Here is a 17,177-nt window from a genome sequence, read left to right as displayed (position 1 = left end):
GTCTTAGTTCTACCTGGAACCTTACTCTGAGTCATTCAAAGTGGTACATCGGCAAATTGAAAACTACCCACAAAACGTTTAAACATAAAGCTAACCGAGTATGAAGCTGAAAGCGTCTAGAACGTTTACAGAAAAGTATTCTTTTACATCTCTACTTTGGTATCAAAATAGCAATTGCATTTTAAACCCTTCTTGATCAGATGCTCACGTGTCGGTGTCTCCTTTTAGAGTGCAGGGACAGAGGGTGGCGCGGGGTCTGTTTCTTTCAGAACACTGCTCACGAAAGGAACCAACAGAGCTGATGGTAACACAGTTTATTCATTTGAAAACATGCCGTTCCCCCAAGTGTGTTAGGTGTGTGTACGTGTTTCTATCAAGACATAAATTAATGACGTTGAGGTATGGTGGAGGCAAACATCTATAGCATCATCCGACAAGGAACAGAGACAGGCTTCCAGACAACCAGCATTTCACGAGTAGCAGCGTCACTGGACGTACCTGGGATGATCCTGGACCTCTCCTCTGGGCGGCATTGCTAATTCCAGATTCTGATGGAGCCGTCCTCCGGGGGCGGGGGCTGTTTCTCCCTCCCTCTCCTCGCTCCTCCCAGAGGGCGGTGCCCCCGAGACACACACAGGAGGGGGCACTGTTCACAGAACTGCGCATCCTGGGAGTGAGGAGCGGCTGCTGTTCCCAGTTACCTGCCTTTCGGGAAAGGGACTCTGTTCTGAGGTCGAGGTGGCAGAGGGACACGTCAGGTCACATGACACAGAATCTAAACATGCTGTTCTCATCCCGAACTCATCAGAGTTTAAGAAGTTTAATTTGAGGCCCATTCTTTTAAAAACAGGATGTAGGTTTGGCCGTTTTTAAGAATATGATGGTTGGAAAGCAAAGAGCCCAAGGGGTCCTGGAACCTGAGGCTCCTCCTGACTCCTTCCTCCAGAGTCACCGGCTTCTAAACGAACGAACAAAGCACTTCCCGCCATGGGCTCTGAGGCTTTCTATTCTCTTGCCCCCCAAGCCCACTGCTTCCCACCTCACAGGATGCCGTGGAACAGCTCACTCCCATTCATTGTCTGGGAAGGTCCACTGGGACACAATGATTGCAGGATCCGACACAGGCCAGTGCAGCCACCAGAGGAAAAGCACTAAGCTCGGGGACCAGGACATCCTTACAGAGATGGCTGCACTTGGCTGGACTCACCGTGTGTTAGATAAGGTTGCACAGACCCCAGACCCCAGGCCCCAGAGTGCCAGTCCTGCGACAGGCTGGAAGCTTGGGACCCGTTGGTCACTCATCCTGGCTCCCTGATACTGGGAGGGGAAGGAAGACCTACAATGAACCCAAAGATCCAGGCTCCACCTCGGGGTCACTGAGTATTTTCCAGGCTATGGGTGACGTGACCCTTGTTCCAATCTGGTTTTCAACTCCAATTTGACCAGGAGGAGCCTACAGGGGGCCCTCCTGCTTTCCTAGAGGGCTCCCACTGCCTTTCAGATACCTAACTGAAGAGTAAGCTGTGCACATGCGGCCTCATGCACAGCACTGTGTCTAGTGTTTAGAACAGCACACTTGTGAGATCTGCAGGCCCCCACACACACCTGTCAGGGCCTCAGATTTGCTGTCGAGTCTGCACCATGTTAAATGCTGCCAGGGCTCCTTTTAGTTGCCGGGTTTTGTTGTTTTTGCTTTTTGAACAGACAATCATGGGTTACAGGTCACTCAGAAGACAGGTGAGAGGTGCCCACGCCATGATGGCTTACAGATAGGCCCCTATTGTCCACAGAAAGTCCTAAAACAGCGAGTCCCATGCTGTCCCTAATTCTCCTTAAAACCAGTGACCCCACCTCCACCCCAATGAGCCGACGAGCTTCTGCGTCTCCATCAGGACTGATCTGCAAACATACCAGGGATGTTGTCTGGAAGCACACAGAGGTTTTAGATGAGGTTCTGCCTTACAACTAACGGATCTACGAGTCCAAGGAAACTGGCTTGATTTGTAGTGGACTAGACCTGCCGGCCCAGAACTGTGTCTTGGGTACTCGCCCAGGGCCATGCATCTGATGGCGGACACAGACGGGCCCAAGACGGGCACCCGGCACGCGCCCTTAGCGCCCGCCGCTTCCCGAGAGGGTCCTGACGAGGTGTTGATATGTGTCTCTTTCCGCCTGCCACGAGTGACACGTCCTCACGTACTCTCTTCCGTTGGCCACAATTTCCTTCTCCAACGCAGGATCGCTCACCAGTCTCTTTGCCAGCTGAACAAATTCCTGCAGGGAAGGAGGCAGAAGAGAAAGAGACGTAAATAATTGGCGGAGGGGGGTTTGCAAAGGCAGCCAGAGGCCTGTGTCTGCATTAGCTCCCGGTCTCTCCTCTGTTCACCCGCCTTACTCTGGAGAAAGTGACCTTCATGGGGGAGGAGAGTGAATGCAAACATTGGGATTGAGTAAGAAATTATATACTTACACATACATATGTGCATACATACACACACATGTGCTAGGATGAACATCCGTGGAAAAATATCGGCGTCATCGAATTACACTTCCTTCATCTTTCTTCCCTAAATTGCCCAAACTTGCTATTTCTTTTCCTTACAGTGACCCTTAGGTTCACAATTTCTTCCCTCACTTAGGAGTATCAGCTGAGATATAAACTTGAGTCTTACTCCAGAATCTGAGCCCCTATACACTATACAATACCACTCCTGCCCCATTTGTTTCTCATTGTCTTGGTTCCACCATCTTTCCTGAGCACAGAGTGTGCCTTCAAATTATGGGCGTCCTCTGGCGTGACAGAGAGCACCAGGCTTCAGAGTGAGATCTGGGTTCAAATCCTTCTACAAGACACAACTTAGCTGTGTGGCTTTGGGTGAGCTATTCAACCTCTCTGAGCCCCACACTTATCATCCCTACGGGTCAATGGGCACTTGAGCGGTAAGCCCAGCCTGGCCCCAGACTCCACGAGAGAAGGGAGGGAGAGGGAACTTGATTGTCCTCGACTTTCTCACCTTTTCTTCTGATGCTTAGCTCAGACAGTATTTCTGCATTTGCTCATGATTTACTGATGCTCACAGACACAGTTCAGTAACGAAACGGTGGTCCTGCTGACCGATTTTTAATGTCAAAGCCCTTCATAATTAGAAAGAATCAGAATTATTTCGATCGTTAAAGAGTATTCAGAGAGAGGAGGGTTGCACTCATTATGCATTATGCTTGCATGGAAGTCAAGAGCGGAGTTCAGGAGCCAGGAGACCTGGGTTTAAATTCACACCCCACCCTTCTTGTGAGTGACATTGGGTACACTCCTTAACCTCTCTGTGCCTCAGTTTCCTCATCTTTAAAGTGGGATGATAACAGCACTGGCTTGGTAGAGCATCGAGAGGGTTAAGTGAGTTAATACAACGAAGCATCGGGGCAGAGCCTGGCACAGACTTCACCATCATTATCATGATTCCCCAAAGCCCATGTAAATTCCAATAAGGCAACAATGCCTCAGATTAATATACAAGGCTTTGCTGTTTAAAAGGAACATCCACATATTCTCAAAATTATTGTTAATTAAACATTGAATGCCTTTTATAGCTAGCAATATAAACAGCAATATTTATGATAGAGTGGAATTATATTTTTATGTATTATGTATACACTTTATAGGAAACTGGTGTTCTTTCTATAATAAAAATATAACATATTTATTCCCATGTCATAGTAGAACAACATTTTTATTAAAATTATCCGAGAGGCTTTAGTTTTGGTAGATTATTTAGGATGTTGGTCATATCTTTGATTTATCTGATGTAGAGACTTTGCCTGAACTCCCCCCCTACAACCCGGTTGTGATTTCTACAGAATGTCTGACCATTTTACAACAAAATCCTGAATGATAGAGTTTCTAGGAATAGGATGTGATAAAATTCACTTTTTTCTCTCTGCATTAAACACTGAACAAAAGCAGATTTAAGTAAAGCAGGGGGGATTTGGGTGAGGAGTAAGGCTCGTCTTGGCAGTCGGCATAATAAAACCCTGGAGGAGTGGCTGAAAGAGAAGGGAAAGAAAAGAAGAAGCATCAAGAAAGGAAACCATAGGCCTCATTCTTGAATGGTAAGAGTCCCTCCTTGAGGCTCCGGGATTATTTTCCTCTGGCCTAAACTGCTGCTCCATCACAACTAAGTCAACACGCTGAACACACGCCTGTGGACAACGAGAAACGCGTGTTGGCACAGCACCTGTCGCTTGCCTGCCAGTGTAGACTGTGTGCAGAGATGGCAGCAGCTGTCACTCCACCCCTGTGTGCGCGTCTCGTTGCAGTATGACTCCTCCACGCCTCCCACTGAGGCGGGGGTCTATTTCCTCAACTCTCGAATCTGAGCTGCTCCCGTAACTTGCTTGACCAACAGGTTACGTCAGAAGGGATGCAGTTTGACTTCCAAGCAATGCTTCAAAACCTCCTACAGTGCCCACTCTCGCCACATGGAGAGGCCTGAGCTGCCTCCCGGAGGATGAGAGGCCACGTGGACAGCGATGCCCAGCAACCCCCGCACCAGCAACCAGATACGTGAGGACGCCTCAGCACCTGGACCAAAGAACCATGCAGCGAGAGTGGCCGCAAGACTCCTGTGAGACAAGCACAAATGTCAAAGCACCATCATTCCAACCAACGCTCAGTAGATTTTATGTAACTGTCAGCTGCAGAACTCGCCAGAAAACTGATCAGCCGATTGCCAAATACTTATTGGGGGAGGAGTGTGTTCATCAAGGGCCTTATGCAATGTAATGATCTACTCTTGAAAATTATTTATGAAAATAACTTATAAGGCATGGATGGGTACATGAACTAAAACAATTAAAAGAAAACAGAAACCCAGTACAGGAATTCCATCCATAAGAGAGTTCAAAACGGATCCAGACACCGTCCTACATCAGTATTAGAAACTCAAGTGCCACCAGGGCCGGGCGGGGAAGCGGGCGATGCCAGACCCCAAGGCCACCTGAGCATGGGCCCGCACCTGCGGCTGCATTTCCTAGGTTATTCGAGAGAAGTCTAAATTCTGGATATTTATGTGAAAGCACTCCATGTTAAATACCAACAAGTAATTCACAATTTTAAGTACACAGCAAACTAAACACATGTGGGAACCAGATCTATCCCAGGGCCACAGGTGTGCAAGGCCTGGCTTAGGTTGTAGATTTCCAAAGTTTAAAAGAAAATCATGCAGGAGAGCATGGTTTTGCCTTCACAGTTAGACTAGTAGTTGTCTGTTGTCAGAGCTTTCTTCCTTTCTGAGTCATCTGTATCTGCTGGGGAAAACATTTCTCACTGAATCCTTTGACAACTGGGGGCACCACCAACATCCAGGGCCGGGGGGCAGTGTCAGCTTTACAGAATGGATGTGTGAACCCCTGTTGGGGTCCTTCTCACAACGATGTCACCTGAAAGCCACAGGGCAGGAGGACTCTCCTCAATGAGAAGCAAACGCCTCATCAGAGAGAACCCGTGCAGGAGCTGGGAGACGGAACGGGGGTGGTTTTAAAGAGCATCACATTCTGACAGCCTTCTGTGGGCGATACGGACTCATTCTTCCAAGAGAAGCTGAAGTCAATCATATACAACTCGGAGCTTCAGGCTTGGTATGGCAAAGGAAACAACTCTGAAGCGTCTTCTCCAGATGCTTCAGCCACGGCACCTTATGACGGGAGATGCTGACAGGAGGTGTCTGAAGACTGTCGTTAAGCTCTCTGGCTTTCCTTGGGCTTTTCTGCTTGGAACCGCGGAGTTAATTAAGGCTCAGTCTACGGCTCTGGTCCTCAAATTTTGCTGTAAGAATCTCTTACAGAGCTTATAAATATATACGTGTACGTGTATATGCATGTGTGCTATGTGTGTGTGTGTATATATATACATTTATATATATATGCTCACATAGATATACTTCTAAACCCCCGTCTCCAAGACTCTGGTTGGGTAGGTTGGGGGTAGGGCCCAGGAATGCTGTCTTAGTCTGTTCAGGCTGCTATAACAAAATCCATAGACTGAGTGGCTTATAAACAACAGACTTGCTTCTCTCAGCTCTGGAAGCTGGAAGCCCAAGATCAAGGTGTCGGCAGAGTTGGTTTCTCCTAATGGCTGGAGGGGAGAATCTGTTCCATCCTCTCTCCTCAGCTTGTAGACGGCCGTCTCCTCCCTGTGTCGATGCGTGTCTGTCTGCCCAAATTCCCTCTTCTCATAAGGACAGCGTCACATTGGATTGGGGCCCACCCTAACGACCTCTCTTCAACTTGATTACTCCTGTGCAGGCCTGTCCACTCATGCCGCACAGGGACGGTCTGTGCTCAGGCTCCTTCCTGGGACGACACCTGAGCTTGTGTCTAACAGATCACCCACAGACCAGGGCCCTGAACCCAGTGATCCCAGGGAGTGATGGGCAGAAGACAGGAGTCCTGGGCGGGTCGTCTAGAGCACCATTCTCGGGTGGCATGTGAGAGGCGGTGGGGAAGGGGCACTAAATGACCAGGAACCACTTGGTGAGAAAGTTAGCCCCCTTTTAATCCTCTCTTGCTCCTGACCAAGTTGGGGAGAAACCCTGAGTGAGGTACAAACGTGTTCCTTAAAGCTGCTCTAAGGAAGACAGCTGGTCTCTGGCCAGAATCCGGCCAGAATTCAAGAATAACAACAGCCAGTATGTATTAAGCACTTACGACCAGGTAACAGACCAGGTTTCAGAACCCAGGTTTTGGGGTTAATAACGTGGTGTATCCTCTACTAACATACCCTCTCTAGCGGGTCTGAGCAGCGCCCCAAGACAACCCACCAGAAATCCTGGATCAACACGTATGAACAGTCACAGAGAGCAGGATAAACAAGCCACAAATAACTTCACGTCAGCTCAGACACAAGTTGGCTGTCAAGTGAGTTTTGGCACGAAACTCACTAAAAATAAAATTGTTTTTCAAGTGCTTTTTGGATTTTGGAATTGCAGGAAAGGGACTGGGCCTATGTGCTATTACGATGACTCCTTTCACAGAGAGAGAAATGGGAGCACAGAGAGGCCCAGGAAGCTGCCCAAGGTAACACAGCAAGTGGCGGAAACGGGAATTAAGTCCAGCCCAGAGCCGATATCCTCGCCTGGGCTCGGCTGCTTTGAGGGTGGATGGGGCCAAACCCACAGAGCTACTGCACGGAGCAACAAAATCTGGGAACTAGTGGCGAACCTGAAAACAAGGAGAGTGAATAGTTTCTGTTTCTCCCTCTCTTGCTTCCGACTCCTAACACAGCGCCACCTCAAATGTGCGAGTCCATGGAGAATTGCTCTGCTCCTCGGCCGGGCTTTGGAGGCAGGGCAGGGGAGGGCGTTGGGAGAAAAGAGAAGGAAGGGAGAGAAACTCTGAGAGAAGAGGTGGGCCAGGACACAGGCCCCACCCCAGCAGAGAGTCAGGAGAAAGAGCAAAGCCCATGAGAACGAGGAAGTGAAGTCACAGTGAAGTCACTCTGCTCACGCTCCGGGGAGACGAGAGGAACGTGAGGCTAGCTGGCAGACTCACCCGAAGAAAGAGGACTTGGGAGAGTCAGGGAAAGAACAATCTAGACAGGGGCACATCGGAGCTCCAGGCAGAGCTCGGGGCGCAGGCCACTTCCAGCCCTTGCACAGGCTTCTGATCAGCACTCTGCTGCTGAGCCCGATGTGGCTGTCACAGCCCACAAACCCACAGACGCCACCCCCCGGTGTTTTTACGAGCCGGCGCCTTGGCTGGTGGCCGCCATCCTTGTCCACACGAATCTCCACACGCCCGCCCAGTTTGCGGGGACAGGCCTCTTCCTCCCTCAGGTCTTATCCACCAGCTATGTCCTCGGGCTGCATTAACTCAATGCCAGGCATTCCCTGAAGCAGCAAGATCCAGGATAAAACACGAGTTCTTACACGGTAAACAACTCAGCCACCAAGACCCCAGTGCTGTGTCCCTCCTGGAACAACAGCTCGGCTCTGACACTCCTTCTCCCCGCGGTGCACAAATGCACAGGGAGAGAAAAGCTTACTGTCTACACGTCTGTAAGAGCAGGAGCGAGGATGGGTTTCCCACACGCGGTTTTGGCCGACAGCAGTGACAGCTGACACAGAATAGCTATGACATGCCTTATGGAACCAAGAGACTATAGAATTCTCGTACAAACGGGTCTTCTCCAAAAGGGGTATGTCATGTGTGTCTGTGTCCTGAAAAGAAAGTTCTGGAAAAATATGAGGTTGTCTCCAAATTGTAAATTATGGATATTTTTAAATTTAATTTTTGTTTTCGATTTTTCTACAAAAAATTTTTGTGTCATATAAAAAATTATTTTTAAGAAAAAAGATGAGAAACGATTCATCCTGATTTAGAGAGAGGATGACAGCTAAGAACAGTATGAATCTCAGCCCCACCTTTTATTCCTTGTGAGGTCTTGAGGAAGTTAGCCGTTCTGTGCCTCCGTTTGCACATCCATACGTGGGGCTAATTATAGCACATTCTTCATTGTGCAAATTAAAGAAGACAGTCCATGTAAAGCACACAGTGTCTGTGGAGCAAGCACTTCGTACATGTTAGCATCCTCCTTATCGTGTCTTTTCCTGGGACAGGTTATCGGAAACCTTTTGGCAGAAAGAAGGAACAGCAGTCCCCGGGGTGCAGGGGGGTGCTCATGTGACGAGCTCCAGCCAATGGCCTGTGACAGAAGGAAGTCTCCCCTCCCGCTCTGGCCCATCAACACCTCCTACCCCAACCTCGTCTTCTCTTTCCCCAGCTGCCACCCAGATGTGGGGCCTGAGTGGAGGTGGAGCCACACCATGGAAGGAGCCTGGGCCTCTGAGTGACCACGGGGAAGGTGCTTCATAGACCAGGAGCAGCAGTTCTGGCCTCCAGGAGGGCAAGAAGCAAGGTCTTCTGAGGCAGAGCCCTAGATCATGGGGTTTATCTGTTACAGCAACCATCACCACTAACGGGTATGTCCTCTGTGCATCCTGGTCATCCTAACATTTTATTCCATGAGTGCCAAGCCACTCCTTCAGTCCACGGACCCCAACAGAGGCCTTGCTCCTTTAGGCACAGAGCAGGAACGCCCTCAGCAAGAGCCTTCAGGTGCTGCTGAGATCTGGGGAAAATTATACAGACTGTGTCCTTGTCTACGGTTAAAAATGATGGCTCCTCCCAGCACAACTCAAAAGAGGGGCTGAGCTCCCGGAGGACAGCAGGGCATTAATTAAGAGGAAGGAAGGAAGGAGAAGGAAGGGAGGGAGGGGGAGAAGGAAGGGAGGGAGGGAGAGAAGGAGAGAGAATTTCCGAGCCAAAGGCATTTGTGCTCAGAGTCTAAGGGCCCAAGAAGGAGGCAGATGCCCCTTCGCGCTCTCTGCGGGGCGTCCGGCAGGGGAAGCTGTGCTTAGAACGGAGCCTTCCAGGAGCACCCTCGGGCACAGACACAACGCCTGCCGTGTGCTGCCTGGGCAGAATGACTGTCATCGGCTACCGTGGAAAGAACATGGGAAAAGCAGCAGTTGACCTACACCTGGGTGGATGCTGTGCAGCGTCTCAAACTAAACAAAAAGCTCTCCCTAGGAAGGTTACCCTTTAACGCTCGGGTCTAATCCTCTCTCCCAGTCCTTACTGAGCAGCCACTGTGTGCGGATCCCCACGAGGGGCCACTGGGGAATAAGAAGGTGGCCGCCGCCCTCAGGGACCCTCCAGTCTGATGGAGGAGGCAGCTGACAAAGAGCAAGTGCACATTTGTGAATCGTGCAGAGTGGTAGGACGTGGTGACAGAGGATATTGGGGTGGGGACCCCATTCAGATTGGGCAGCCCCCAGATCCTCTCCCAGAAAGTGACACTGAAGCCAAGAAATGGCTGCCAAGGAGCCAGCAGGAAGGGCAGGGAGGGCGCTTCTGGGGGGACTGGCCAGAGGTGAGGGGGCTCCTGTGTTGGGGAATTTGGGGGGCAGGAGTGGAGGGGAGGGCGGTGGTCCTGCAGGCCCCAGAAGCTGAGTCAGGAGACCATCTCAGCGAGGCAGACCTCCCGCCTTTTCTAAGCAGTGAGCCCCACCTGGGGGCTCCATCCTCATCCTCCTGGCCTAGCCCAGCCCACCTCCGTGCAGCACTGGCGCTGTGGCCCACCAAGGTTCCCCTTTCTGCCATCCGGGTCATCCTGACCCCAGCGATGGGGCCACAGCAGGAAAAGCAAAGCGGGACCCGGCTTAAGGAAGAGGTCCAATCACCCCAAGAACTTGGACTAAAGAGTGGTGAGCAGTCCTTTTAGAGGACTGTCCCATGGAAAAGTGTCCTCTCCCCAAACAAGAGAGGAGGGGAGGGAGGGGGGGAGAGAGACAGAGATAGAGATAGAGAGACAGAGAGACCCAGAGAGAGACAGAGGGGACAGGGAGGGAGAGACAGGCAGAGATAGAGAAAGGAGAGACATAGACAGACACAGAGAGACAGAGGGAGAGGAAGAGACAGAGACAGAGATATACAGAGATGGAGGGAGAGACAGACACAGAGAAAGGAGCAGAGACAGAGAGAAAAGGAGAGACAGAGAGAGACACAGAGGGAGAGACAGAGATATACAGAGATAGATGGAGAAAGAGAGACAGAGGAGAGACAGAGACAGAGAGAGGAGGAGAAACAGAGGGAGAGATAGAGAGACAGAAGGAAAACAGAGACAGAGGGAGAGGCAGCCTCGGGGGGCGGGGGACGAGGACTCATTTGTAAACGTCCTCAGATTTGGCTGGGTGGGGCTCTGGAATCAGACGGCCGGGTCCAAGTCCCAGCCCTGCCACCTCCCCCCAGTCACCTAAGGCGAAGGCCTCAGCCTCTCTGGCATCATTACAGCAACACCCACACGTGGTTCTCATGGGAACAGATAAGGCAAGTGGCGAGGGGCCCCCCACAGTGCCTGGTGCCCAGGGAGGGATAGCTGGAACCCTGCCCTGGGGTGGTCAGTGAGGCTCTGCCCCACCACCCCCTCCTCGCTGTAGATCCACAGTGCCCAGACCGGACCATCCGCCACTCTGAGCTCTGGAAACATGGCCGGTGCGCCTGAGGAACTGCATTTTCAATTATTAATTTTAATTGATTTAAATTTAAATTTTAAAACTGGTGCTTGGTTCACGCATTGCAAAGCTTTTAAGTCTGTTTGAAACAACCTGAATATGTGGATCTGCTTTTTCAGCTGTAAATGTTACGGAGCTCACATGCAAATCAGGTATTTCATGCAAATCAGGTATTTCGATACAAATTTAATCTCCGGGCTGAGATACCCACGGGACTTCAGAGGCTTCATATGAAAAAAAAGGAATGTAAGTATCTCATTAATAAGTGTGTATATTGATTATGTGTTGAGATGGTACAAGTTTGGATAGACTGAGCTAAAGAAAATATATTATTAATACGAATGTCATCTGTTCCTTTTCATTTTTTCTTAATGAGGCTCTTAGAAAGCTGTAATCTCCACCCGTGGCTGGACTCACCCGTGTGCCCTAACACGCCGGCCACACTGCCCACAACTCCTCAGTGGACTGTCCTTACCGATGTCACGCGGGGCAGGTCTACGGCTGCTATCCTGGCATAGTCACCAGTGACACCCCTCTCACCCTCAAGGGTACCCGGGTTTTGCACAATAAACAATACGGTCCCCCTAGTTACAAATCCATGCATATAAATGTCGGGTTGACTTCCAATTCAGTTCACACGCAGTTTGTCCAGGGTCTCCTTTGGGCTTACACGAAGTCCAGTCAATACTGGGAGCGCCCTGCATCTGTGCTTTTATCTTTAGGAGGCACGGTTGGGTGGTTACCATCATGAGTGCATTTAACATCCAAAAATTATACGTTTGGTTAAAAAGTTAAAAATTTAAAAAATAATAAAATAGAAATAAGAAACAATATTTTGCATACATTGGCCAACCGCCTCACCAAATTCCATAAGGAGAACGTCCCGCTGTGCTGAGCATGATTCCAGAGCTTTGCACACTATACGGCTCCTGAGGAGCAGCCAAGGCCTCACCCAGCGCTCAGCGCTCAGCAGGAGGAGCCGCGGATACGACTGACTCCGAGTACATGCAGCTCGCATCTGAGGCGAAGGACCAGACGCCACCACACGTGCTTCCTCTCAGTTGTTCCCCAAAGAGGGGCATCATCATCTGCATCTTACAGAGGAAGGAACACGCACAGGAATAAGGAACGTGTCCAGGATCACTCAGATTTCAAGTGGAACACTCCAGATCCAAGCACAGCTCCGCCTGACCAAAGGTTTGGAGGCTATTTCTCCAACATGCCTCACTTTTTCCAAACATTACACTGTTGATTGACTATCAAAGTCATTACCACTTAAAGAAAAAGAAACCATCTATAATGAAAGTGTAAATCCATGCAGAACACTAAGAACAGGGGCTGGAACACAGCACGCAGCCAAACGATGGTACTTACCATCATCATCATCGTCATTATCCTGATACTTATTTTGACTGTAGTTGTCTAAAAAACAAACAGAACCTCCCAGCAAAATGAGCCTGGGCTACACTTTAAAAGTCTGACCCTGAGAGAGAGTATGAATTCAGTTTCTATTAAATGTCAAATGGATTTTCATTTTAAGCTATCAAATAGCTCAGCTCTTTTCTTCTTAAAAACAAGAAAAACGGGATTGCTGTGATAATGGAAAATCAATATTTAGTAGGTCTAGAAAGCTTCACAAAGTTTTCCAGGGGTGAGGTGTATAAAATAGAGGTTACTTTGCTCCCACCACAGCTGAATATTTTAATCGTCATTTTGTTAAAAATCCAAAATATGGGGCTGGCCCGGCGGCATAGTGGCAAATTTGCACGCTCTGCTTCAGGGGCCCTGGGGTTCGAGGGTTCGGATCCCGGGCATGGACCTACACATCGTTCGTTAAGCCATGCTGTGGCGGCGTTCCCCATACAAAATAGAGGAGGATTGGAATAGATGTTAGCTCAGGGCCAGTCTTCTTCACCAAAAGAAAAAAAAAAATTCCAGAATATGTTTCTTGCATTCCATTCAGTAGGCTTTTCTGATAAGCTCCCCAAAGCGAACTTTCTCTCCTTCCAGATTCCCCATTATCTTTACCCAAATAGCTGTCACGCTGGGTCCCTCCATCTGTCGACAAATACTTCATACCAGGCACCATCCTAGGTGCCAGGACTGCAGGAGGCGGACCATGGAATCCAAAAAACAAGGCTCCTGTCTCCATGTTACAGCTGAAGAAATCACTCTTGTGGACTGAATGCTCTCAGGGCTAGCGGCGGGGCTGAGGAAGAAAGGGAACCACGGAGGGAAAACCAGCTGAGCACGCCGATGTGGCCCAGCGAGGAGTGCCATGAAAGGAGTAAAACGGGGAAATGTGGCGAACAGGGACCAGGGGCACGAGCCTGGACTAAGACCCACATGGGGACCCACCGACCTAAGACCCACACGAGGAGAAGGGCCCGGCCAGAGGAAGATCATGGGGAAAACATTCCAGAGGCAGCAGCAGAGATGGTGGGTGTGGTGCGAAGCAGGGAGGGGAGGGCGGGAGGCAGGGCGAGGTTGGCCCAACTTGGGGACCATTATGAAAAGTCTGGGCTTGATTTCAAGCGCAGCAGGACGCCACCGGAGCACTGCAGACAGAGATACCACCCGGTCCACACTCCTTCTCAGCTTTGGGACTCCCCCTTCTCATTTGCACCATGGACTCATCTTACAGCTGCTCATGGAACAGTGCAAGATTCCAGCAGGGACTTCAGGGAGAAGAGACACAGAAAGGTTTTCTCCAACAAGACCCTATGACATCCCTTTGAATGGTCTTCTGTCATCTCAGGTGTAAGGCACCAGTTACCTAAAACAGTTCTCTTCCTAGAGACCCCATCTGCATCAGCAGAACTGCGTCTTCCCCCCTCCAGCGACACTGGCACCACTTAACGCCCGCCTCGTCTTCCTCCTGGTACTAGTTTCCTATTGCTGCATGACAAACTGCCACACACTTAGCCTAAACTGCACCCGTTTATTACCTCAGGCTTCCTGTAGGTCCCAATTCCAGGCCCGGCTGAGCTGGTTTCTCAGACCAGCATCTCACAAGATGGGTTCCTGTCTGGAGCCTGGGGTCCTCTTTCAAGCTCACATGGTTGCAGGACCAAGGCCACATTTCTCTTTCTGACTATAAACCAGCCTCCAGAGGGTGCCCACAGTTCCTTGCCAGGTGGCCCCTTCCCTAGGCTATCACTTAGTAACCAAATCCTCATTTTAAATATGAAGGACCAGAGGTCCAGACAGGTTAAGCCACTTGTCTGAGGTCACACAGCTAGACAGCGAAACTGCTGAAACAAAATCAGGACTCCCAAATCCCAACTCAGAGTGTTTTCTCATTTTCCCAAGCATCTTTTCAGTGCTCTCTACCTAAAACAAGGCGAAACAGGGAGCAAGGGCCTGGTTGTCAGAAAACACTGTCCGACGGGGACAACCACAGAGAATGGGCTACGCTTTCAGGGGAAAAGCCACATTTCTGTTCCTGTTGTTGGTTTAGCTCTATAAATAAGTTCACAAAATAAACAAAAGGATAAGGGATGCCCTTTAACCACCCGTCCATATCCTTCGGACAAAATGTTTGTAAAATTCGTTTTCCGTTTTGAAGAGCAGATACGTGGGTGTGAAATGTGCGGTCTACCATGTTGACGGCACACTGATGACTTCACCTCTTTGTTTCGGTTTCTTTGTCATCGCAACTAGGGAACAGAAGCTAAAGCAGAACTACTAACTCCAGATTTAGCAAGGACGTAAACGGCATTTATGGTGGAAAAAAACCCAAACATACATATATGTTAACTTCACAAGGCTGGCACTCTGGCATAGAAGTCTCTTCTTAGAAATGAAATGCTGCTTCTAAAACATCTTTGATACATATTTGAAATAAGTCTTGCAAACACTGGCCAGTAGTTAAATCCATCTGAGTTAACCAACCAGTAGTTAATTTCACCTGAGTGCCTCAGTTGAGATGAACATCACCACAGTCACTGATTTATTTTAAATGCATCCTTGTTTTTGAAGCAAAAGATCCCACCCTGTGCTAGGTCGAGTCTGATCGAGACTGTAAAGAAGACAAAACAAAGCCATGTGCGACATCCCTGTCTAGCGCACTTTTTCAAAGGGTGTTAAAAAACACAGCCTCCCCCCATACGAAACCTAAAGCGTTCTTTTTTTTTTTTTTGACATCCTTTGTAAAACTAACGTCAAAGTGTTGGAATCAAAATAAGTCCTCGACTTAGCTTTGCGAGCGCTGTGGATTGTCTGGCAGCTTACAGGAATACAGGAACTAGCCGGAAGTACTCGAACATATCAGAGATACTAGAGTTATTTGAAAATATTAAAAGGAATGTCTTATGAGAAGCTATATGAAATCAGGAGAGCCAAACTGCCTTCCTTTTAGTGTTCAACCTCATTTGTACCCCCGTTTATAAGTGATTGCTTTTCAGACATTTGCTGATAAAGTTACAGTGCTCTGAAATTGAGCTATAAAATAAATAGGCGTTGTATTTGGTGAGATGAAAATAAAACCACTTTGCCAGGGTGGAGACAATATTCTCTGACCTAAAGCTTGGCTAGTGTTGATTGTGAGAGATCCGGAATGTGGCAAAAAGCAATAAGCCTTTGTTTAGAGAATCAACAAGCAATTACTATAAACTCTTCATATCCTGATACTGTTTCTGCTTCTAGGTGTTACCATCAAAAGGAAAGGCATTAGGGCTACGTACGCCTTTTGCTAGACAATGATCTGGACCTTTGCTCTTTCTGTCTGCTTCCAGGCGAGCCAGTGCATCCAGGCTGTACTGGCTGGTGCCTGACTCCTTACAAGGTCCCCACCCCTTGAAGCTGACTTCTTCTTGTTTGTGCAACTCCGTGATGAGCAGAGAGTGAAGAGAGGTGACCCATCATTGTAATAAGGGAAAGGGACAGCTATCTCGGATTAAATATCTGCTGTAGGAAATTTGAAAAACTGAATGTTCAAATACTTGAGTTGACTATAATTTTTAAGTATAAATCCTGATATTTCTGAATATAACATGTGCTTTCATAAAGACAATAGTGAGTAGAGCCTAATTTTTAAATCTAAAGGCTTAGACATCACAAGCAGAAATTCTTTTTCCTTTTTTCTTTTCTTCTCTCCTTTCTTCTTATTGTATCTATATGAAAAGATGGACGTTAGCTAAACCTAAAGTGGTAATCATTTCACAACCTATGTAAATCAAATCATTATGCTGTATGACTTACAGAGATGTATGTCAATTATTTCTCAGCAAAACTGGAAAAAAATCTAAAGAGTCAGACAACAAAGGTCGGGCCTAAGGTTTTTACTTGCTACCTACCTGGCACGGGCAGTATTGACGCCTCTTCTTTTGGTGAGAATGAGTGTCCAGAGCTCTGATCGCTCAGCCCTGTATATCAACTTATTCAGCCCACGTCACTCCTCTAAGAGGCAATGGCTGTAACTGCCCCACTTGTCCAGAGGAGAAAATAGAGCTTGGAGACCCCAGCCAAGGCCACATGCCCTGCACACGGTCCCCAGGGGTTCAAATGCAGGCAGACATGCAAGGGCGCATCCTCAGACCCTCGGCACCTTGCACACAAGGAAACCCCCTCACACAGGTCCTGGGAGGCCCTGGCACACACGTGTGCCCCAGATGTCCCTGGGCACACCAGCTGTGCCCACTATCAGCTGCACTCTCCTTTCTTTTACTTTCACGTACATGTGTATGTACACGCATATACACAAGTGCCACGCCTATGCTGTACATTGTTTTGAGGCACTACAAGTGACCAGATATATGGCAGTCTTCTGAACACCAGTAGATGTTCTAGAAATATAAGACTGCATTGGAAGAGGATCTGCTTTAGAAATCAGAAATCTGAGCACCTAAGGGGTAAGGTTACTTGCTCAAGGTCCCGATGCTCATCGGCGGCAGAATCAGAACAAGAACTCAGGTCTTCTGTTTCCTGAAAGTTCCTAGGCTTCTTCTGGTCACATGTCTGGGCGGCTGCCCACGTGATACCGGTAGACACTGGGCTTCTACTAATTATAAGAAGAAGACTGGGCGCTGACGAAGAGACACCAATACCAGACTCTGGAGGGCAGATGGAAACTCTGCAGACAAGCTGAACATGGGGAACCCACCCTTC

At 48.9% G+C, this 17,177-nt stretch overlaps 1 protein-coding gene across 1 annotated transcript in view; it reads right to left on the bottom strand.

The window, feature by feature from the left end:
• Positions 1-299: 299 nt before the first annotated feature.
• Positions 300-17,177, bottom strand: part of GLT1D1 (glycosyltransferase 1 domain containing 1) — a 95,887-nt gene continuing 79,009 nt past the window's right edge. The window contains exon 12 of the mRNA XM_087423463.1: positions 300-2,274. Within this exon, the coding sequence (XP_087279589.1) occupies positions 2,113-2,274 (162 nt within the window). The 3' untranslated portion in view covers positions 300-2,112. The remainder of the gene's footprint in view (positions 2,275-17,177) is intronic.

This window comes from Ceratotherium simum, chromosome 35 (genome assembly GCF_057802395.1).
Source record: "Ceratotherium simum simum isolate JZ-2026a chromosome 35, ASM5780239v1, whole genome shotgun sequence".
In the NCBI taxonomy this organism is placed as follows: domain Eukaryota; kingdom Metazoa; phylum Chordata; class Mammalia; order Perissodactyla; family Rhinocerotidae; genus Ceratotherium; species Ceratotherium simum.
The sequence above is the reverse complement of the archived record's forward strand: the minus strand, read 5'-3'. Positions and strand labels throughout refer to the sequence as shown.